Source organism: Herpailurus yagouaroundi, unplaced genomic scaffold, assembly GCF_014898765.1.
Source record: "Herpailurus yagouaroundi ecotype Mexico unplaced genomic scaffold, PumYag 163, whole genome shotgun sequence".
Classification (NCBI taxonomy): Eukaryota; Metazoa; Chordata; class Mammalia; order Carnivora; family Felidae; genus Herpailurus; species Herpailurus yagouaroundi.
In genome coordinates, this window is record NW_024412404.1 from 51,588,499 (window position 1) to 51,611,097 (window position 22,599).

At 52.0% G+C, this 22,599-nt stretch overlaps 1 protein-coding gene across 7 annotated transcripts in view; it reads left to right on the top strand.

Moving 5' to 3' along the window:
• Positions 1–22,599, top strand: part of VWA2 (von Willebrand factor A domain containing 2) — a 45,552-nt gene that overhangs the window by 19,024 nt on the left and 3,929 nt on the right. For 6 of the 7 annotated variants that reach the window (XM_040486519.1, XM_040486516.1, XM_040486520.1 and 3 more), the window contains 7 exons: positions 177–286; positions 9,125–9,319; positions 13,601–13,734; positions 14,336–14,468; positions 16,844–16,899; positions 19,653–19,760; positions 21,039–21,611. In XM_040486519.1, coding sequence (XP_040342453.1) covers positions 177–286; positions 9,125–9,319; positions 13,601–13,734; positions 14,336–14,468; positions 16,844–16,899; positions 19,653–19,760; positions 21,039–21,611 — 1,309 coding nt within the window. The remainder of the gene's footprint in view (positions 1–176; positions 287–9,124; positions 9,320–13,600; positions 13,735–14,335; positions 14,469–16,843; positions 16,900–19,652; positions 19,761–21,038; positions 21,612–22,599) is intronic. The other variant, XM_040486522.1, reaches the window with a different exon arrangement.

Here is a 22,599-nt window from a genome sequence, read left to right on the forward strand (position 1 = left end):
CTGGTCTTTGGGCCTTTCTCTGAGGGACACTGGAGGGAGCCCCGGCTCTGGTATTTGTTGCGTGGGCAGGAGGCAGGGTCATTAACCTTTCTCGTCCCTTCGTTTCCCTTAGGAATGTTTGTGACTTGACCTCGCTCTCAGCACCCTCCCCCCGGGCCCTCTGTCTCCTACTGCAGGTCAGAGTGGGAGCACTGCAGTTCGGTTCCGTCCCTCGTCTGGAATTCCCCTTGGATTCGTTTTCGTCCCCACGGGAAGTGAAGGCAAACATGAAGAGCATGGTTTTCAAGTACGTATGATCCAATTACCGCCGTGCTTCGGATGGAGCCAGCTGCTCTCAAGATCGCTCCCTTGAAGGGCGTGATTGGCCCGAGAGAGGGCTGTGGTCTGGCTTCTGGAACCCCAGCTGCGTCCGGTGGGTAGTGAGAATTCCCTTCTCAAGACCGCTCCTCTTATTACGTAACCGCGTCTCCAGTGGGCGCTCACGCCGACTTACGGTATCTTTGCCGCCGTAGCGTGGAGTTGTCTGTTACCTGGGACAGAGAGGGCTAGTGAAGGTTGAGGTGGGTCAGGAGCGTGAGGGGTGGGGGTGGGGGGGAAGAACACTGGGTCTTTCTCCCAGTTCTGTCCCTGCAGCCGGGATGGCTCCCCACACATCTTGGAGCCTCGTTTGTGTCTTCTAGAAAGAGTAAGTGCCCCCCTGTTACTCAGAATGCTTTAGAAAGGATGAATAGCTGTTTGTGTGCTCATATACACCCTATAAATGTATGTGGTAGGGTCACAGCTTTACTCACATTACGAGTCAGCTGACGTGTGTGTGTACGCATATAGGTACATGTGAATACACACGTATACTGTGTATCAGTATTTTAAACGTCCGTGTGTTATATACACACGTGCATCTGTATACGTGTGTTATATACACGTGCAAGTGCACGCACCCACACGTTTACAAACACAGAAGAGCACCTTTACTTGCCGCTTGCCACTCTGCTCTCTGTTGTCTGCCGCCCCTTGAGCGGGTGTCCACTGAAGTCCTGCTGGGGTCCTTGGTCCCAGCCGCTGACAGCCACCAACTCCGGTTGCCAGGGAGGGCCCCAGACTCTGCAGTCTTTCCCAGTCACAGGCCTCCGTGCCTCCAGTGCCCTCCAGAAGCCCGTGTCCCGCGCGCTGGGCACAGCAGGACCTCTGGGGGCCCTACGGCCCCCAGGCACCCTCAGTGACTTCTTCTCAGGCTGTTTGTCCTGGTCCAGGGATACCCCGACCAGAATGAGAGGCAAGTCAGATACAAGAAGGCACAGAGGGAAGCCGAGCACCTTGAAGTGTTTGTTAAACACGACAGTAGTGCGCGCTGGCCTTTCCTCGTTCCCTCGGACCATCCACCCTTGAGGCCTCCGAGAATGGTTTCCTAGAGAGGACAGTCGCAGCCTCTCACTCCCGTGTCTGCGGCCCAGGTGCCCAGAGCAGCACTTGTCAAAGTGAGCTCTTTGGTCAGAAGGCCTGGGTCGGAGTTGCCTGTAAGGAGGGTGTTGTCAGTGCTGGTGCCTCAGTTCCCTCCCAGACCTGCTGAATCCCTCTGTGGGCTTAGGGCATGTAGATACTAGATACTAAGGATTTGCACTTTTGAAAGGTCTCTCCCACTGCCCTGGGATGATGATGATTGCTTTTTTTCTTTCATATTTTTAAAATTTCTTTTGAGAGAGAGTGAGCACGAGCAGGGGAGGAATATATATATATACGTGTTATATATATATATATATGTGTGTGTGTGTGTGTGTTATATATGTATATATATGTGTGTTATATATATGTATATACATACATATATACACATCTATATATGTATACATTTGTATGTATATATGTGTGTGTGTGTGTATATATATATATATATATATATAGAGAGAGAGAGAGAGAGAGAGAGAGAATATTCTAAGCAGGCTCCACACTGTCAGCACAGAGCCCAATGAGGGGTTTGAACTCACAAACTGAGATCATGATCTGATCTGAAATCAAGAGTCTGACGCTTAACTGACTGAGCCACTCAGGTGCCCCCCCTCTCTTTTTGAGAGAACAAGTGTGCAAGCAGGGGAGGGGCAGAGAGAGAGGGAGAGAGAAGTTTAAGCAGGCTCCATGCCCAGCTGGGAGACTGATGCAGGGCTCTGTCTCATGACTGTGAGATCATGACCTGAGCTGAAATCAAGAGTCAGATGCTTAACCGACTGAGCCACCCAGACACCCCCTGCCATGTGCTTATCCTACACACTAAGTTTAAAAAAAAAACAAACACAAACGCCTTTATTGACATGTAATTTAAATGCCATGAAGTTCACACATTCAGCGTGTACAATTCAGTGATTTCGAGTGTATTTTCCAGAGTTAGGCCACTATTACTATAATTTTAGAACGTTTTCGTCACCCCAGCAAGAAACCTTGTAAATAGACATCTCTCCAGAAAAGAGGTATAAATGGCCCTCAAACACTTGGAAAGATGCTTAGTGTCATTAGTCACTAAGGAAATGCAAATCAGAACCGTAATGAGCTGCCACTTTACATTCACCAGGAAGGCTAAAATAGACGACACACCCAGTAGCAAGTGTCGGCAGGGGCACGGAGAAATTGGGCCCCTCGTGCGCTGCTGGTAGGATTGTGAAATGGTGCAGCGCCTTTGGGAATAATCTGGCAGCTAAACACGGGTTTACCACGTGACCCAGTGACTCGGACAGAATTGAAAATGTATGCCTCCAGAAACACGTGGCCACTGATGTTCATAGCGGCATTATTTGTAGCAGCCCCGAAATGGAAACAACACAAAAGCCCAGTGAATGAATAGCTGAACCAAAGGCGGTATATCCGAACCGTGGAAGATTATTCCTTTTCAGTCAGGAAAAGGAAGGATGATGTGATTCATGCTACAACATGGATGAACCTTGAAAACGTGATAAGCCAGACACAGAAGGCCACATGTTGTAGGATTCCTCCATTTATGCGAACTGTCTGGAATAGGCAAATCTGTGGAGACAAAAAGCAGATCAGTCCCCACCGGGGGCTGTGGGCAGAGGGAATAGGGAGGGACTCCTAATGGGTGTAGGACTTCTTTTGGGGGCGATGAAATGTTTTGAGCTTAGTGGGGATGGTTGCACAATTCTGTGAATATCCTGAACACCAGGGTGATTTTACTTTAAAAGGGTGATTTTGGGGGCACCTTGTTGGCTCAGTTAAGCATCCAACTTCAGCTCGGGTCATGATCCCATGGGTCGCGGGTTCAAGTCCCGCATCCAGCTCTGTGCTGACAGCTCAGAGCCTGGAGCCTGCTTTGGATTCTATGTTTCCCTTTCTTTCTGCCCTTCCCTCACTCATGCTCTGTTTGTCCCTTTCTCTCTCTCTCTCTCTCTCTCAAAAATAAACGTTAAACACTTTTTTATTAAGTTAAAAAAAAATAAATAAAAGGGTGATTTTGGGGGAGCCTGGGTGGGTGGCTCAGTTGACTGACTCTTACGCATCTGACTCTCGATTTCAGCTCCGGACATGATCTTGTAGTTTAGTGAGTTTGAGCCCTACATTGGGCTCCACACTGACAGTACAGAACCTGCTTGGGATTCTCTCTCCCTCCCTCCCTGTCTGTGCCAACCCCCCACCAACTCACCCCTGCTCTTTCTCTCTCAAATAGATAAACTTAAAAAATATTTTAAAAGGGAGAATTATATGGTATAAGAATTCATATACCATAAAATTACCATATCATTATTGATAAAATATTTTATTCCTAAAACATCTTTGTACCCATTAGATGCATGCTAACGTTTGCAGAAGAAAAACTGGCCTCTTGGTTTCAGTTCAGGACTGAATGTCAGCAATTGTTTGGGTAACTCTGCCTTAACGATTTGGTCCCACTCTGTTCTGAAAACACTGAGCAAATTGCAGCAAACTGGTTCAAAAAGGCACTCTGGGGATCATCTAGTATCTATTTCAACCCCTCATTTTACGGAGGAGACCACTGAGGCTGAGAAGGAGCAGGGGACTTGGCCAGGACCTCAGAGTCCTGCTACTTGTCCAGTAGACAACCCCCGCCACCGCCCAGCTGTCCTTCTCCACCTCTTTCCACCCTCCCCTCCCCACCCCCCAAAGTGTTTGTTGACCTCTCCTCAGCTGTGTTGGAAGTCATAACTAAGGGCTTGGGAGTATTAGTCACAACGTAGGAAGTCCAGAGACTCCGTAAGGATATGCCAGATGAGGACACCGCGGGTGGAGAAAGAAGCCTCTTTATGTGTCTGATCTTCTTAGCCGTGTATGGTTAGCATCGTGTGTCCTAGGATGACTACAAGAGGCGGCAAACAAGGCAAGGAGGCACTAAGTAATTTTTTGGCCGCAGTTGCAGGGTCACTGAGGACGCTAAACATTAAGACGTTACTATTAATCAGTACAGAGGAATGTTGGCCCGAGTGGGAGTGATAACCTCCCGAGGGCTCTCTACCCTTTTTCTGCAGTGAAATTTTAAGTGCTGGGCTGATTGGGACAGCTCTACCCAGAACTCCAAATGCTTGCCTTTTCAGACCAAGGCGATCGATCCCCTGAAAGTGTGTTTTGAGGTGGCCAGGGAACTGCCCTTGCTGCCACTTTGCATTAAGAAGTTTAAAAAAAATGGTACAATTAAGAACCTTCCAGTTTTGCACCCCATGATAACATAAAATCAGATGAAGCATGGCCAGCAAAATCTGTTCCAAATGCGCAGAGCTCCTGGCCAGCTGGCTGTGCAGGCTCCCGCGGTCATTTCATTAATCTCACGGTCACGCGACTCTTGAGTTTTCTGATTGCTTTGGACCCCATCTGTAGCTTTATCATAGTTTTACTGTATTTAGATAGCTCCCCAGAAATAGCACTCACCGCTCACTGTACCTTAGCACAATGCTAGCTGTGGCATCTTTCAAACCACATTAACATTTCAACATCCCTTTTAGAATAGTTGTAATTACGAAGCATTTTGTTCTTTTTTAACTTACTTGGTGCGCATTTTTGCATAAAGCTGCGTTATTTTTCATGCGGATCCTTTCTAATGGCTCTATGATAACTCAATGAATCGAACTATCATAGTATATTAAATCACTCCTTTAAAGGGACACATTTACATTGATTCTAAGGTTTTTGTCTATTCGTTTTAAAAAAGAAAGAAACCTCTGTAATCAACATCCCTCTACCTACAGTGAGTTTTCTTTTTTTAATGTTTCTTTATTTATTTTGAGCAAGAGCCTGTGTGCGTGCAAGAGGAGGAGGGGCAGAGAGAGGGAGAGAGAATCCCAAGCAGGCTCCATGCTGTCAGCTCTGAGCCCGGCGTGGGGCTTGATCCCTCGAACCGTGACCGTGACCTGAGCCAAAAATCAAGAGTTGGGCGCTTAAACTACTGAGCCCCCCAGGTGCCCCTACAGTGAGCTTTCTGATAAATTACTTTTCAGAATCTGTTTCATGGGCTACCTGCTTTAGAATCACTGGGGCAGGGGAGGCTGCTTTAATATGCAGATTCTCAGCCTGGTCGCACACCCACCAGTTTGGAGTCTCTGGATGATGGGATCTGAGAATCTCCATTTTCCCACCTCCCAAGGGATTTTTATGCTCATTGGAATTTGAGACTAACTCAAAAGAAAAACTTCAAAAGAAAAACAAAAGAACAGACTGCTAGTTAATCATGGTAACTACCACTGATGGGGTGCTCACTGGCTCCTAGGAGGCACTGGGTGTAGCATTCATTTACTAATACTGTTACTTCCCCTACTTTAACAAGGAAGGAAAGTGAGTCTCATTACCTTTTCCAGTTTACTTGGCTAATAAATTTCAGGACTATATTTGAGCCCCACAGACTCTGGAGCCCATGTTCCTTATCCACTTGAGTATTCCAATGGCCAAATGTTTAGATTCCAGACCCGCCCCCACCAAAAAAAGTCCAAGCATTGCAGTCACAGCTCCCCTAAGACCGTAGTCAGTCTGCGAACCTTCACTTGCAACCTGGGTTAGTCCTGTTTGAGAGAAATTAGAAGAATCTTGGTGAGACTCTGGCCTCCGACCTCCCTTATCTAGAGCCAGACCCTGAGCTCAGGACAGACTCTCAGATAGAAATGCTCCACAGAGTGAGGAACATGGAGGTGGTGGGGTTTTTCCTCATTTCCCAGAGTCCAGAAGTCTTTGGGAATCTCACCTGACTGGTAGAGTATTCCAGTGAGAAAAGTGGGTTAGGGAGCAAAAGTGGAGAGGACAGACAGCACAGGCATTTGTGTGTTGAGGGACAGGAAGGACAGACACCCCACAGGCCGGTGGAGTTGGGAGCCCAGACTCCCACATCTTGGACATTTGATTTATCTCTAACCACAGCCATGGGCATACTGCCAGGGGCATGAAAGCCCAGGGAGTTTCATGGTCAATGGGGCACCTTGGCTTTTGGTGAGCAGAAGAGTATTGTGACCATTTAGGTAGAACGGTGTACTGCAGGGATCAGCAGACTTTTTCAGTGAAGATCTCTAGAGGCCAAGCTTTGCTGGCCATAGGGTCTTTGCATAGATAGTACATAAACGAATGGGCATGGCTGTTTCCCAGTATAACTTTATCTACAAAAAATTACAGGCTGTAATTTGCCAACCCCTGGAGAAGGAAGACCATTGCTTTGGAATCAGCCTGACTGGGTTTAAACTCCAGTTCTGACCCCCCACTAGCTGGTTGAGAGGCAGGTGACTTGGATGGCTGTATAACATTTTGGCTAAGAACTTGGCCTCTGGAAGTGGAGGGTCCAGGGTTCAGGTCCTGCCTCCACTACTCCTGAGCTGTGTGACCTTAGATAGGGCCTTTCCCTGAACTCCCCTATCTCAGCTGTGGTGAGAATTATTTGAGCTTAGTACCTTTACACACACACACACACACACACACACACACACACACACAGCACAGTGGTGCTTGGCAGATAGGTGCTCTGGAAATTTTAGCAGTTAGTATTACTATTCTCTGGGCTGGAGTTTCCCCATCTAATAAATGAGGATAATATTAGGACCTTTTATCATAGTTGTAGGGATTACATTTAGTACCGGGTAGGGGAAGTATTGGCATGAAGTGAAAACTCTGTACTAATATCATCCTTTAGGAATGGGAAGCCATTTGCCCTTCTAGGAGCCTTAGAGGATGGCTCTTTGTAGACAGAAGAGCTTTGGCAAAGGTAGGAGTCTTCTCAGAAATCAAAATCCTCTTGGTTATCTTCAGTATCTGATAATGTGACCCAGCACAGTGTGAGAAGAGTGGGGGGCACCTGGTGTTCATTGATGTTCTGCTCCCTTTGGATAAGCCCCTTGCCCAAGCCAGGCTCTGCTCACCAGCCCAGGACATGGCTGGCGGTGTTCCCCAGTGCCTTTGCTTACACTTCTTCCCCTGGTTGGAGTGGTCTCTTCTTTTCCTAATCCACTGACTCACCAAGACCCCATCAGATGCTTGCCATGCTGAAGCCTGTCCCTGACGGCTCCTCCCCACAATGAACCCCTCCTCAGAACTCTTGCTATTGTCATCTTTCATTGGCAATTGTTATTGCTTATAGGTCCTGCTTCTTCAGCTAGACTGACAGTTCTTGGGGGATGGGATCATGTTATGCTTCCTGGTCTCACATTTTCTTCCACTTAGAGTGCCCGTAAGAAACACCAGTGGGTTGAAAACAGTAGCTTTTTAATTGATGCCGATGCTGATTATGGAAGACTAGGAGTCTTAATTCTAGGAGTTATGCACTCTTGTTGACATTCGTTAACTTAATGGAGCCTCATAGAATTGCCCTTCAAGAGCTCTCTTAGGACAGAAAGCAGTAAAAGTGAAGAATATTCTGGGCCTGGGCCTGGTCCATAAATCCTTCCAAGCACACTCCTCCTCGCTCTTCCCTCACCTCTCTGCTGAGTGGAGAGGTCCTTGAGGACAGAGAGGAAGGGGAGCACAAAAGGAAAGGAGCCCGGATCTCTGAGTAGCTGCTTGGAGGAGAGCAAACCAGGAAAGATGCTTGGGCAGGAGGGCCACGTCAGGCTTACATGAGAAGTGAGCGTTTTGAGTGGCGAGTTACAGAAGCATGTACGCATTCACCCACGCAGATATGTAGGCACACACACACAGAGTGCCCGAGCCTCTTGCCAGTTGGGTGTTTGCACCTTAGAAGAGTCACTGTAGGGCCCTCTGAGAGACAGGCATGGTTGCCTTAATTGACACTGTAACGTAAGAATAAATGTGCCCCCCCCCCAAATCTACAGGGCTTTCTCTGTGTGTGCGGTTAATAACCGTGGTGATTCCATCAGGCTCAACATTGTGGCTCATGTCCGATGTGTTGCCACCCACTGAAAGGTTTGGCCTAAGACCCATTACAGGGAATTGTTGTCTGCCTGTTTGATTCTGAAGGCTGACAGCCCTCCCTCTGAGGATGCTTGCATGAGCCTCCTATTGTAGGATTTAATAGAGATTCTGTGCTGGGATTCCAAGCTCAGCAGACAGTCTCTGTAACTAGGCTGTGACGAGATGGGACCACCATAACGTCCCCCAATCTGGAAGCAGTCCCACAGTTCAGCCTTCCGGCACCTAACCCTGGACTGGAAGTGAGCCAGGAAGGCCTGATCACAGACCCGACTATCATTAGACCCTTGGATCAAAGACCTGTCCTTCACAGTTAGAGAGTCACACGATTTTCTGAAGCTCAGTTATCTGCTTGCCCACCCCAACGGGATGCTGAGCCATAACAAGAGGAGAATGATACAGATGGGGAGAGGTGGGAGGTGGGTATTAGACACACAGACAGTGAAGGTCATCGGCCCCTGAGCTGTCACTGGAGGCAGAGGGGTACGGGAAGAGAGTCCAGAAACCTACACAAAGAATGACATTATTGCATAATACGGCAGAGACGTCCAGGGTGGAACTTCCGTCCGCAGGAAGAGTTAATTACTACTCTTCGTTGTGGTTTGGATGGTGAGAAGGTGCATGTCCCATGCTGGACTTGTCACTCTGAGCTACTGCTGGGAGAAAGCGGCTGTCACTAAGCACGGAGGAGCCCGTTGTTTCAGGTCATCATTCCCAAATCATGCAGGCGGATGACTGACTGTCGTCTTTGTCTCCTCCTCCTGTGTGCACCCAGAGGAGGGCGCACAGAGACAGGCCTCGCTCTGAAATACCTTCTGCGCAAAGGGTTCCCTGGGGGCAGAAATGCCTCTGTGCCCCAGATTCTCATCGTCGTCACTGACGGGAGGTCCCAAGGGCACGTGGCGCCGCCAGCCAAGCAGCTCAAGGAAAGAGGTGTCACCGTATTTGCCGTCGGGGTCCGGTTTCCCAGGTAAGAGCCTCGGTCGCTCTGGGTCACCCTGGAGACTGTGGAGACACAGTAAGAGAGGGGATTTGGCCAAACCACTCTGGTCCTTCCAGGCTCGCTCTCCTCCTCGCTTTGTATGTGGTGCCAGAACGCACGGAGCTCCAAGTCTGGGAGCGTGCGTTGTCTTTAGCTGAGTCTGAGTCCTTGATTGTAAGCGCCAGAAACTTGACCCCAGTTGACTTGGGCAGAAATGGAAATTCACAGACTCATCTGATTGTACTGGGTGGGTCAAGGGTCTCTTGGGGTGAGCAGGAGCCAGGGACTTGAACGCCATGAAGATTCTTTCTTTCCTCTCGCCTCTGCTCTTCTCTGAGCCTGGTCCTCAAAGGAACCCGGGACTGTGGCTGCAGGTGGCGCCCAGCTCCACCTGGGGAGAGAAGACTCATGTTCCCGGTTTCAAGTGGAATAATCCAAGAAAGGGTTCTCCTTAGCCTGAGTCACAGACCTACTCCTGAGGCCAGGAGAGTGGGGGTCTCTGAGGGGCCGCCCCCTCCTCAGACACTGGAATGTGCTTTCCTGGAAAAGAGAGGAGCACAGGTCTTCCCTGCTCTCAACCCTAAAATTGGGGGTGCCCTTGTGGGCCCCTCGTTATTGTGGGCATTAAGTGAAAGGACTCTCTGGTCTGGGTACCATGCCTGTACACAGAAATCCCATTTTCTATTATTTTTTAAGTATATGTATTCACATCTTGAGAGCGCGCGCGAGAGACACACACACGTCAGTGGGGGAGGGGCAGAGGGAGCAAGGGAATCCCAAGCAGGCTTCACACGGAGAGCACAGAGCCCGACTCAGGGCTCAGTCCCATGAACTATGAGACCGTGACTTGGGCCAAAACCAAGAGTTGGACACTCAGCCGACTGAGCCACCCAGGAGCCCCTCTATTAGTTTTAGTACAGGTGTTATTCTAAGTTCTCCGAATACAGAGACGGTACAAAGCGCCTGCCTTCACGGAGCTTCCGTTCTAGGAGAGGCACTAGGCAATAAACAAGTGAGTGAATGAATAAGTAATGCTATTTCGGGTGGAAATAAAACGCAGAGAAGGAAAAGGAAGGTGGTAGGAGGTTAACAAGAGTGATGAGGCACAGGGAACCCAGCTGTTTTAGATCAGGGGGGTCTGTTGGGAGGTGATTTTTGAGCAGAAACTTGAGGGAAGCAAGTAAGCCTTCCAAATAGGGAAAAGAGTAGGCAAGACAGATGCCGAGCACAGAGGGCCTGAGCCAGCTTAGTGTGCTATAGAACAGAAAGCCTGGCGGTGTGTGTGGAACCCAGCAAACAAGGGGCGAATTACAAGAAACGGGGTAGAAGAGGTAGGTAGGAGTCAGGTCTCTAGACCTGCAGGTCACAGTAAAGCCTTCAGAGCGTATTGTGAGTAGCTTGGGAAGGTTCGGTGGCTTTGAGCCGGGAAATGCCACGTGTTGACTAGCTGTTTTAGAAGATCACACTGGCTGCCAGGTAGAGAAGAGACTGGGGGGTTGAGGTGCAAGGAGAAGGGGTAGGGCAGGGCAGGGAATCTAGATAGGCGACCTTTGGAGCGCTCACAAGAGAGAGAAAGAGAGAGGGAGGGAGGGAGAGAGAGATCGTGGTGGCTTATAGTGGGAAAGTGCTGGGACCTCGCTAAGGGATGGTTGGACTCGGGTAGTTCTGAAGGCAGGGCAGTGGAGTGGCTGGTGAGCTGCGCGTGGGACAACCCGGGATTTTGGCCTGAGCCCCAGAGCGAAAGGCGGGGCTACTTACTGAGGTGGGGAAGGCTGGGGAGGAGCAAGGGGAGCAGAGTCCTCTTTCGGATCAAGTTTGGGGCGCATATTGGACCTCTGAGCAGAGAAGCTGAGTCAGCGGCGGGACGTAGGAGTCTGGGCCACAGGAGAGAGGACGGACAGAGATTGAACTCGAGGGTGGCATTTATAGCCTGAAGATCACCTAGCGAGTGGCTGCAGCGAGGGAAGACCACCGAGGACCAGGGTGCGCAGTACCGGGGCGGGGGTGGGGGGGCTATCCCGGGCCGGGCCGCCACCAGCAGCATCCCGTTGTGGTTGTCATTGCCAGTGAGTGAGTATTTAACACACACCGCCTCACCGGGGGCTCTTTTTGTGTCCTCACGCATGAGAGAGGAGACAAGGGTGTTGCTTCCTGGCCCGCTGCCCGCCCTCCTCCCGCATGGTGCGGAATCCAGTACCTTGCACGTCGCACTTGCCCAAAGGTTTGCCAGTGAGGATGCTGCCTACCAGATGGTGGCAATACATGGCCCGTTCCGGGACTTTCTTCTCCAGCTGCCAGCTGGAGCAGTGCTTCTCAGACTGTCCGTGGTGGAGGTCCAGTCTGTTTTGTTTTGCTTTGAATCCATCATGGATGGCTACTTCAGAGGAAGACAAAAAAAAAAAAAAAAGAAAAGAAAGAAAGAAAAACTTGCAAAGTGAAATAAAAAGCAAAGACAGAATAGAAGCCCAAAAGTTTATTACTTGATCCAGCAGGCGTAAAATGACACTGTCAGGTTCCTGTATAGTAGCTTCTAGGTGTTTATTGTCAGTGTCTATGCTCGTCTGGTTCTGGATGAGGGTGGAACGGTTTGGGGGCCTACACCAGCCCCCGCACTTTGAGCACCCCTCACTTGGATCAAGAGGTCATTGGTCAGGAGAGGAGACATTGCTCCGCCCCGCATGTCCTGGGCTGCAGCCACAGGAACCCTCTGAGGAAGCCCGTGGGTGCCCAGGCCCTTCTGACCCCTCCTCTCGCTGTTGGTAAAAGGCCAGGTCACTACTGACCAGTGGTTCTCCAAGTGTGCTCCCTGGACCAGCGGTATCAGCATCACATGAGAGCTTGTGAGGAATGCACACATTCGGGCCCACCCCGATGAACCCAGAACTCTGGGGTGAGGCACCTCGGCCGGTGGTTTTCCGTGGCCCCCGGTGATTCTGATGTCCACTGACATTGGAGAACTGCCGCCGTGGGCAGTGTGAGGCTCTGAATGTGATGAAAAAGCTGATGCCGGTTCCGACTCCTTCCTCTTCTTCGTATTCACTGGGCCCCTTCTCTGCTGGTTCTCGGCCCTGGCTTTTGTGAAAATCTGCTGCTGGGCTGGGAGAGCGGAGGGAGGGGCCCGGCCTCGCTGCCCTCTGAATGCTACTGTTGAGGCCCCAACTCGGAAGCCCCCTTGTGTATGTCAGGTGCTGTCCGAGGTACTGGGTGGAATGTCTAGTTGACACGGCTCCAGAGGGGAATGGAGAGTTTTATACCCGTGAACTTGGGAGATAAATGAAGTTGTTGCCATACTGCCAGACCTTGGTCTGTCTTGATGAATTTCTTGATGGGCAAGATTCTAAATACATTCCTGACTACCTGGTCTCCTTAAAAAGGTTTCTCGGGGCGCCCGGGCGGCTCAGTCAGTTAAGCGTCTGACTTCGGCTCAGGTCACGGTCTCACGGTTCCTGGGTTCGAGCCCGGCATTGGATTCGGTGCTGACAGCTCAGAGCCTGGAGCCTGCTTCAGATTCTGTTTCTCCCTCTCTGTCTCTGCCCTTCCCCTGCTCGCACTCTGTCTCTCTCTCTCTGTCTCAAAAAAATAAAAAAGTAAAAAAAAAAAAAAAAAGAAAATTGAAAAAAAAAGGCTTCTCAACATCATTTAATGCTTTCTTCACCCCACATATCATTTTGCGGCTGGGCCCTAACCGCAGTGCCCCCTGGCTGCTGACGTGTGCTGGCTCCTTCCTCTGCATAACCTCACGTTGCTGACCCTTGAGTTCTTATGTCCACTGTTTATCATCCTTCAGTGTTTTCTTTCTACCGCTAGCTTCCCTTGCTCGTTCTTCTCTTGCCGTCACCCAGAATCACTTTCCCTCATTTCCTTTCTGGTTAAATGTTTCTCATTAGCTGTGGGGGATAACACCAGGGCAACCAAGTCTGTTAAGACCATGTCTCAAATGAGAGCCGATGGTTCCACGGGTTTGGCTTGCCTTGGAGGAGTTTGTGAATCCTGGCACGCGTGCTCGAGAGCCCTCGGGGCCTTTCGGCGGTTCACTTCTGGATCTTACCTCACCCACCGGGGATGCAGGTGAGGTCCAGAAGTGAACCACAGAAAGAACCTGCATCCCCGGTGGGTGAGGTTGCAGCTAGGTGGCCTTTGGAGCGGTGCGGTCGTACTGCTGTCCACAGGGAGCCCCTGGTGTAGGAGATGGGTGGACAGGAAGGTGGAGGGGGGTGGGGCAGTCAGCTGCTCGTAACTCCTCTGCTGGGGGCTGGGGACGGGGGACAGGTGGGAGGAGCTGCACGCGCTGGCCAGCGAGCCGAGGGAGCAGCACGTGCTGATGGCTGAGCAGGTGGAGGACGCCACCAATGGCCTTTTAAGCACCCTCAGCAAGTCTGACATCTGCACCGTCGCCTCTCCAGGTAAGGCCTTCCAGGCTGAGAAGGTGTGGCCCCGCCCAGGTAGAAGCAGGGTGGGGATGGTTCCCGAGGCAAGAGGTCAGGAGGCTCCCCAGGGAGAGGGGAGGGCAAGAGGAGCGGGGTCTCGCAGCTTCAGCTCTGGGGTGCTCTGCTCGGGCTACCTCCCTGTGCCGAGCCCTGTGGATTCTCAGCTCGGAACCCCGAGCTTGTCGCTGAGGGGTAGAGGGGCCCCGGGTGTGGGCCCCGGACCTGGTGGGGCCCCCTGTGCCTGTCCCCTCCTCAGGAGGAAGAGCCAAGTGAGCTCCCCAGGCACGGTCAGCACGGGGCCACTTCAGCCGGGGTGAGGTCTCTGCATTGCTAGTTGTCATCATCAGGCTCCACCCGGGAGCCAGAATAAAAGGCGCACATGTGCACAAGATGCGACAGCTGTGGGCCGGGGGGATGCTCAGAGACTGGCTGCCTGGCCAGCAGGTAGAGCAGGGCCCTTCCCCTGACGTGCTCGGCTGGGAAAGAGGCAGAAGTTAGCAGGGCTGAGGGTGGTGGGACCGCAGGTGGGGGAGGGAGATAACCCTGTCTTCTCCGTCACTGTGCCCTGTGGACACAGACTGCCAGATCCAGCCTCATCCCTGTGAGCGCAAGACGCTGGAGACGGTCAGGGAGCTTGTGGGCAGTGCCCTGTGCTGGAGAGGATCGCGGGGGACCGATGCCGTGCTGGTGGCACTCTGTCCCTTCTCCAGGTTTGTCCACGTGGTCTGGGGTCAGCGCCCGAGGGCCTGCCTGGGTAGAGACGGAGACCCCCACAGCTGGGCGCGCACGTGCTCCGGGGAGAACAGCTGTTTGGAAGGGCCTTGGCCACGGAGCGTGACAGGGACCAGAGGAGACCTGGGAGGGAGACAGGGACAGAGCTGTGGGATCACAGGAAAGGTCACAGCTACACAGCGTCAGAATCTTGTAGACCCACGGCCCAGTCGCGCATGGTGAGTGAGGGTGACAGGGGCACAGCCATTCTGGAAGGCTAATAAGGGAGCCAAAGCCAGTCCTCTAGGGCAGTGGTCTGGACTTGGGGTGGTGGTCTGGTAATTTGATTCCTCTGAATACCAGTCTCTGTCCTTATGGGCCGAGTGGGGCGGGAGGCTTAAGGTCTTAGATAAATTCCAGTTGTGGAGGCCGTGGGGGATGATGCAGTGTTTGTCAGAACTGGAGCTCGGGCGTTCTAGAATACCTGCTGCCTGGAGGTCAGCCATTCTCTCGAAGATTCCTAGGCTAGGCTACCTGCGGTACAGCATCTGGTCGGCAGCTGGTGATCCTGTCCTCTTGCCTTCTCTGGAAAGCCAGGGGTCATATTTGAACCAGCTGCGTCTTTGGCCTTGGCCTGCCCCTCAGTGATGAGCTCAGAAGACACCCAGCAATGAAATGGACCGGCTGCGAAGCCGTGAGCCATCATGCTGGGCTGGGGGCGAGTCCAAAGACCGTGTTGGCAGGGAAGGGCTGTGGCCTGCACGTGGGTCAGAGAAAAGAGGGCCTCATGCCTTGGCAGAGGCCACTAGAGGCCCTCTTCAGAACCCGAGCTTTCGAGTGAAAGAAGGCAGTTCTTTGTTTCCCCACTGGACTCGTTCTGAGAGCTCACTCTGAACCAAACGGGGTGCAGTGCGGAGAGAGGCATGGCCGCCACCTCCAGGAAGCTCGTGGTCCAGAGGAGGCATTGGACAGTGACCACCGTCAGGTGTCTCAGGTGCCCGGACGGGGCCTGTCCTCCCTGGGATGTCATGGAGAAGGGGCTGCTGGATCAGTCTTGAAAGAAACGGGAACCCAGTGATGCCACACAGAGGCATTCAGAGCTGGGAGCCCCAGGAGAAGCTGGTGGGTAGAGGACACCCCGTGGCTTTGTGCTCAGATCCTGGAGTCAGGCTGCTGAGCTGTTAATTCCCAAGTGACCACTGGTGAGCTCGGAACCTCCCCCTCCCTTTTCCTACATGTGAAAGGGGGAGGATAATAATACCCACCCCATAGGGTTGTGGAGAGTCGGCAATGAGTTGATATGTGGAATGCACTAATCCTGGAGGCTTTTAGAATTGTCTGCCCGTGTAGTAAGCTCTTCGCCAATTCCCCGATTCAAGAAACCCTGAGGGCCTCCTCTGTGCCTAGCACTGTCCCAGGTCCTGGGGAATCAGCGTGAGTGTCTCAGAAACCAGTCTGCCCTCACGAGCAGTGGCAGAAGTGCCTCCAGTGGCAGGAGGCAATAGTAGATAAAACGAATGCGTAAAATAAACTGATAGGTAGCGATTAGTGCTACAGAGAAAAGGCACGAAAGGACGGGTGGGCGTGGGGAGGTGGTGGTGGGGGCAGCGTTGGCAGAGTGGGCAGGAAAGGCCTTGCATAGAGTCCAGGCCCGAGGGAGCTCAGGAAGGAGCCGTGAGCGATGTGCAGATCCAGGCAAAGCCCTGTGGCCAGTCTCTGCTCCAATGACACGGGATTCCCAGTTCAGGCTGGGAGGAGTCCGCAGAACTTTCTGGGCTAGGATTTGTGGTCTTAGGAAGTCACTAGGAGTACATGTGGACAGGGAGAAGATTTCTCTTTAGTGAGCTGGCAGCTTGGCAAACTTTTGATTTCAGCAACTCCTTGAGTTTGTAATTGACTTGGCTTTAATCCCAAGTGGGTGTTTTGCTCCAGGGAAGGGTCTGCCCTAGAGGTGAGCCCAATTAGCCTGCCCCTGTGGTGGGAGGCCTGGGGGAATCACACAGCCAGAATCCAGTTGCCCAATTCCCGCTGTTTCCCCGCCCTCCCCTCCAGCACTGCATTGTGCCGGCCCCAGAAAGTAACCCGTAATAGAAAGCTCTGCCGATAGTTCAGAGTTCTGAGCACAGATATTTCCAAATTCTGACATGATCGCCAACTTACATTTTTTAAAAACTGTTTCCGGGTAGCTTGGAACTTTCCCTATCCTATCCATATGCAGGTGAAAGTTGGGGTAGAATCAAGACAGAAAGACGTCTTTCTTGACCTATATCTGCATTGGAATCTCATACTGGCTTTTAGCGGTTTAAATTACCTTCCAGGTTTCTGCTTTCGTGTTAAACTTTTGCTCTCTGCCATTTGTTCCCTTGGGTGACAGCTGGAGGAGAGTGGTCCTAACCCACCCTGCCACCTGCTACAGGACAACCTGCCCAGGTACAGTCTGCGTCTTGGATTTTCTAGCTCTTTCTGGGCCCTGGGACTAGGCTGGCATCTAAAGATGTGTTTGCACGCCTGGGGCAGAGGGTGGGGTTGGAACCAGCTCCCAGGCAGGGCGACTGGCATTTCAGAGGTGGAGGCGAATGCTCATGCTGGACTCATTCCTCCTTTGCTCAGTGGCGTTTTTTTCACTAAGAATGAAGACTTTGGAGTTACCTTCCTTAACCCGTGCCCCTTGCAGGACAAGAGGCAGAGAAGGGCGTGCCTTGAGCACCGGCTTTGCAGAAAGGGAAGCTCACGTCCGGCACCAAACTCCAGGCCGGACACTTAAGCCTCAGTTTCCTCCTCTATAAAACAGATTGTCCCACGTCTGGAATCCCCGTCTCCCTGCTCTGTATGATAGGGGGTATCATAAACGGGTTCCTAGTGAAGATTCGGTAGATAAATGCCCACGGAAGTGCTTCGTCAGCCACAAGGCCCCAAAGCAAACAGGCGGACTCACTAATACCATTAGGCATCGTTCAGCCTGGCTCCCCAGTGGGCCTTCCTGCTCCTTCCCTGGGGGTCTAGCGCACCCCACTGACCCGGGAGCATAGAAATTGCACTCATGTGTTGGCATCAGTCATTTATGGGTTTGCTACTCCCGATTGAGGCAAGGAGCCCGTCTCCTGGAGGCAGAGCCAGCTGCACTTTCTGCCCCGAGTTTGGCGATCCCCTTGACATCCTGTTTTAAAGTTCCCAAGTTGCATACTTGTGAAACACAGAAGAAGCTGAAAGTAGGGTGGTTTCTTCCTCAGACATTAAGGTTTGAGGGGTGCCTGGGTGGCTCAGTCGGTTAAGCTCAGTCTTGAGTTCGGCTCAGGTCATGATCTCACGGTTCTTGAGATCAAGTCTCGCGTCGAGTCCTGCTTGGGATTCTCTGTCCCCCTCTCTCTTTGCCTGTCCCCCACTCACGTGTGCTCACACGCACGTGCTCGCTGTCCTTCTGCACCCCCCTCCAAAAAAAAAAAAGGAAATTGAAGTTTGAGCCTAAAGCTTTGGAAAGAGAGTGACCCGGGTTTGAGTCCCAGCTCTACCCCTTTCCAGCTATCTGAACTGCACGTGACCTCTAGTCATTGAACTTCAGTTTCCCCATCTGAAATGAGGGGACCTTGACAAAACCTACCTCATCGGGCAGTGTTCGTGAAGCGAGATCATGCACGCGTGGTGCTTAACACAGTACCTGGCACGTAGCAGCTGCTCCATTAAAGGCCCCATGTTCATGCGCCCCCAGTTGTTTCCATGATACACAGGCTGACAGAACAGCAGGCCTGGGTGCCCGGAGTTGGCCTCAAAAATTCTACCTCCAATAAGCATACGCTTTAATTATAGTGATGTGACCTCTACATTTTTATGTAGAAAGGACAGAAATCACCAATTCCCGTGGTAACCACACTCAGCTGCTTAGTAAGTCCTTTGCATATCATGATACGTGAATTCATAAAGATCTTGTCTGTTCTAACTCTGGGAGGGAGGTCGTGTGGTATCATCTGCATTTTACAGTAATTGATAAGGGAATTGAAAGGAGCTCAGATATTGACCATAGGGTATCATAGGTAGGACACTTCAGAGCGGGCCCCATTTTGTCACGGGCTGTGGTTTCCTGTATAAAGTAGCCCCTTTGGAAGAGACACTGCCCCTAATTTGGACCTCACCTCCCAAAGCCAATGCTGTGTTAACATGTTATGGAGTGTTGGCTTCACACCAGGCTTTGTGCCAAGACTTTCCGTGGATTAGTTCGCATGATCGTCACAATAACTCTGTGGAGGGGCTAATTACGGTGCCCATGCAGGTGGAGGAGGCCACATTCATGGGCCCCAGGCACCAAAGGCTCACCATCTTGCAGTGGCAGCCCGGAGAGGCCGTTAAGAACAGCCCCATAGAACTTCAGGAAATGGCACGCCACTGTGCCGCCTGAGTCTTACGGACACCCGCGTGGCTGCCATGATGCTACTGAGATTTCCATCCTCGCCGAGCTCCGATCCAACACCAGTTAATCACTGCAGCCCCCGGGAGCTCCTCCAGGTCTCCTCGGCAGGCGGGGGCTGTGAAGCCATGTTGTGCAGTCGGCTAAGGCTGCCATGAACAAATATCACAGACCGGATGCCTGAAGCAACAGAAATGCACTTGCTCGTGGTTCTGGAGACTGGGAGTCCAAGATGAAGGGGGCGGCAGGTTCTGTTTCTTCTGGGGTCTCTCTGCTCCGTTTGCAGATGGCTGTCTCCTCATTGTCCTCACGTGGCCTCCCTCTGCGCGAGGCTGGTGTCTCTTCCTCCTCGTACGCGCCAGACTGGATTAGGGCTCACCCTATGACCTCATTTGGCCTTAATTTCCTCTTTAAAGGCCCTTTCCAAATACAGTCACATCCTAAGGACCTGAGGGCTGGGACTTGCACATATGAATTTGGAGGAAGACAATTCAGTCCCTAACAGTCCAGGGTCCGTTGAGCCTGCAATTCACACAGGGCCTTAGGGAGCCCACCGCTGAGTGCCCTTGACATCGGCCACCCGGCCCCTGCTTTACGCGCCTCACTCGCTTTCTGTCCCCTCTTTGCCACAGACTTCGTGGCTAGTTTCCTAGTGGTCCCAAGGGAAGAAGGGAGCTGGGCCCTGGTGGGGCGCAGGGTGGTCTGCCAGATTCACACCTCTGGCCAAACCGCTTCAAGCCTCTGAGCCGACGTGCTAGGCTCTTGATGGGCCTCTCTCCGATAGGCGCCTGTGACTCGCAGCCCTGCCAGGATGGAGGCACGTGTGTTCCAGAAGGACTGGACAGGTACCACTGCCTCTGCCCACCAGCCTTCGGAGGGGAGGCTAACTGCGGTACGTATGCACGGGGCTTCTGAGACTGACCGTTGGGGAGCCGTGGAACCTGGGCTCCCCCTACCAACCTCCCCCCCTGCTAGCTACCAGGTAGAAACTGGCCCTTGAGTGTTAGAGCCACCTACTTTGCAGGCACACCGCCGATCTGTTGTTTCGCGCGATTCAGCCTCTGAGTGCTCCACGAATAAATAACTCGGGTGGTGATACCCTGGGTAGGACAGCAGCTCCTGGCGTATTATCTTTAGAATGGCCACTGCTTGCTCTTTGAGCATTGCTGAGTTCAGGTGCAGGCTGACGCCAGTCTGACTCTCAGTCCTGGTTCTGGGCAGTCTCTTCTCCCCTCTCATAGGAACGGGAGCAAAGGGACCAACCCCTGGTGTGAGATGAAAATTATAGTAGGCTTTACCCTGTAGGGTTGCTGGGCATTTTAAATAAGGTAGATGGAAAGTGCCTTGTAACAAGGCTTGACACAGAGTAGGAGCTTATTAAACAAAAACTTTAAAATATATATATATATATTTATTATATATAAAAATATATTTATTATATATATTATATGTTATAATATTATATTGATAATACATATTTATTATAGATAATATATTATTAAATTAATTGTATTATACAAATATAATATATAATTATATATTATATTAATATATTTATATATTATATATTATACATATTATATATTATATAATGTTATATAATATATATTGTATATCATATAATGTTATATAATATATATTATATAATGTTATATATGTATTATATATATATTTTATTTATTGTAAAAAATAATAACGTAGTGTTGGGTCAACTGGAGATCTCTATGGAAGAACACAATCTTGACCCCCTAGCTTCTAAGAGACACAGAAATCAGTTCCGGATGGATCGTAGATCTAAATGTAAAAGACAAAGCAGTGAAGTTTCTGGAAGAAAACGTGGCATATCTTCCTGATTTGAGGTAGACAAAGATTTCTCACAGGGACACAAGAAGCACTAACCATAATGGAAGAAAGTTCTAAGTTACAGTTTAAGTTTTAAAAAGTGGCCAGACGGAGACCCGTAGTGAGAGCCAGGAGGGAGAGCCGTGTCCGGGTCGGTGTAACTCTGTGCCATGCGCCCCAGCCCATGTCGCCTGCTTCTCTGCCCCGTCTCCCTCCTGGGAGGGAGGTGTCTCCTGCCTGGTGTAGTGGCTGGGCATCTCGGGTGGGACAGCGACCTCCATGCCCCAGGTGGCCATAGCGTGACTGACGGCTGCTGTGATCCCGGCAGCCCCGAAGCTGAGCCCGGAATGCAGAATCGACGTCCTCTTCCTGCTGGCCAGCTCAGCGGGCACCACCTTGGAGGGCTTCCTGCGGGCCAAGGCCTTCGTGAAGCGGTTTGTGCAGGCCTCACTGGGCGAGGACTCCCGGGCCCGCGTGGGTGTGGCCCACTACAGCGGGGAGCTGATGGTGGCCGTGCCCGTGGGCGAGTACCAGGACGTGCCGGACCTGCTCAGGAGCCTGGATGGCATCCCCTTCGGCGGGGGCGCCACCCTAACGGGCGGCGCCTTGCGGCAGGCGGCTGAGCGCGGCTTCGGGAGCGCCGCCAGGACGGGCCAGGACCGTCCCCGCAGAGTGGTGGTCCTGCTCACCGAGTCACCCTCCCAGGATGACGTGGCCGGCCCGGCGCGTCATGCGAGGGCCCGAGAGCTGCTCCTGCTGGGAGTGGGCACCGAGGCCGTGCGGGCAGAGCTGGAGGAGATCACAGGCAGCCCAGAGCGCGTCCTGGTCTACACCGGCCCACATGACCTGTTCCGCCAAACCCGTGAGCTGCAGGGGAAGCTGTGCAGCCGGCCGCCGCCAGGTGAGGTCCCAGGACTCCACGGTGCTTCCTCTTACGAGGCGTTAAAACAGGGTGCATTCGTCATAGTTAATGAATCCACAAATATATTATTATTTACTAAGGTCTATACTTTGTTCAGATCTTAGTCTTTACCTAGTGGCCCTTTTTTTGTTCCAGGGATTCTGTCCAGGACCCTGCGTTATAGTTGGCCATCATGCCTTCCTAGGCTTCCCCGGGCCGCCAGTTTCTCAGATATTCCTTGTGCTGGCGTGGTGTTTAAAAACCCATAAATTCGATCCACTGGCTCCCCTCTGCACTTGGCAGAAAACCCAGACTCCTTCCGCTGGCTTCTGAGAGCTCCCTGTGGCTGGTTCCTGAGATCTGTCTGCAGCCCCAGCACGGTGCGGGGTGGGGGTGGGGGGGTCCAGCCACTCGGGGCCTCCCCCTGCCTCAGGACCCCACCCACCCCTCAGCTCACACTTACTCCTCACAGAGAGGCCCTGACTTCTCCCGATCTGCTTTTGTGCTCCTGCTGGTCCCTCTCACAGTAGCCTGGTTTGGGCCCCCAAGCCTGCTCACGTAATTTGTAATTCTGTGTGGGTCTCCTGTCTGTCACCCCACAGACAGCCCCTTGAGGCGGGGCGTGGGCCCATCTTGTCCACTTGGTACAGTCAGCGCCTCGAGTCCAGTTCATGGCACACGGAGGGTGCCCAGGAAGGGAATGGATGAGGGTGCGGGCGAGTTGCTGTCCCAGAGGGTCCCCGGAGCCCAGTGGCTTACAGCCGATTTAGACATTTCTTCCTCTCGCAGTTAGGAGGTGAGTGTGGCCTCAGCCAGCAGGGTGGCTTGGCTCTCTTGTGCCACCTCTGGGCCTGAGGTCCTTGTTTCTCAGCCAGCAGGAGGTGGGGAGAAGGGAAGTAGGAGGGAAGCAGCTTCCTCTCGAGGACAAGGTTTGGAGACCGCACGGTCGTTTCCGACCACATCCCATGAGACAGGTGTGGCCATCTGC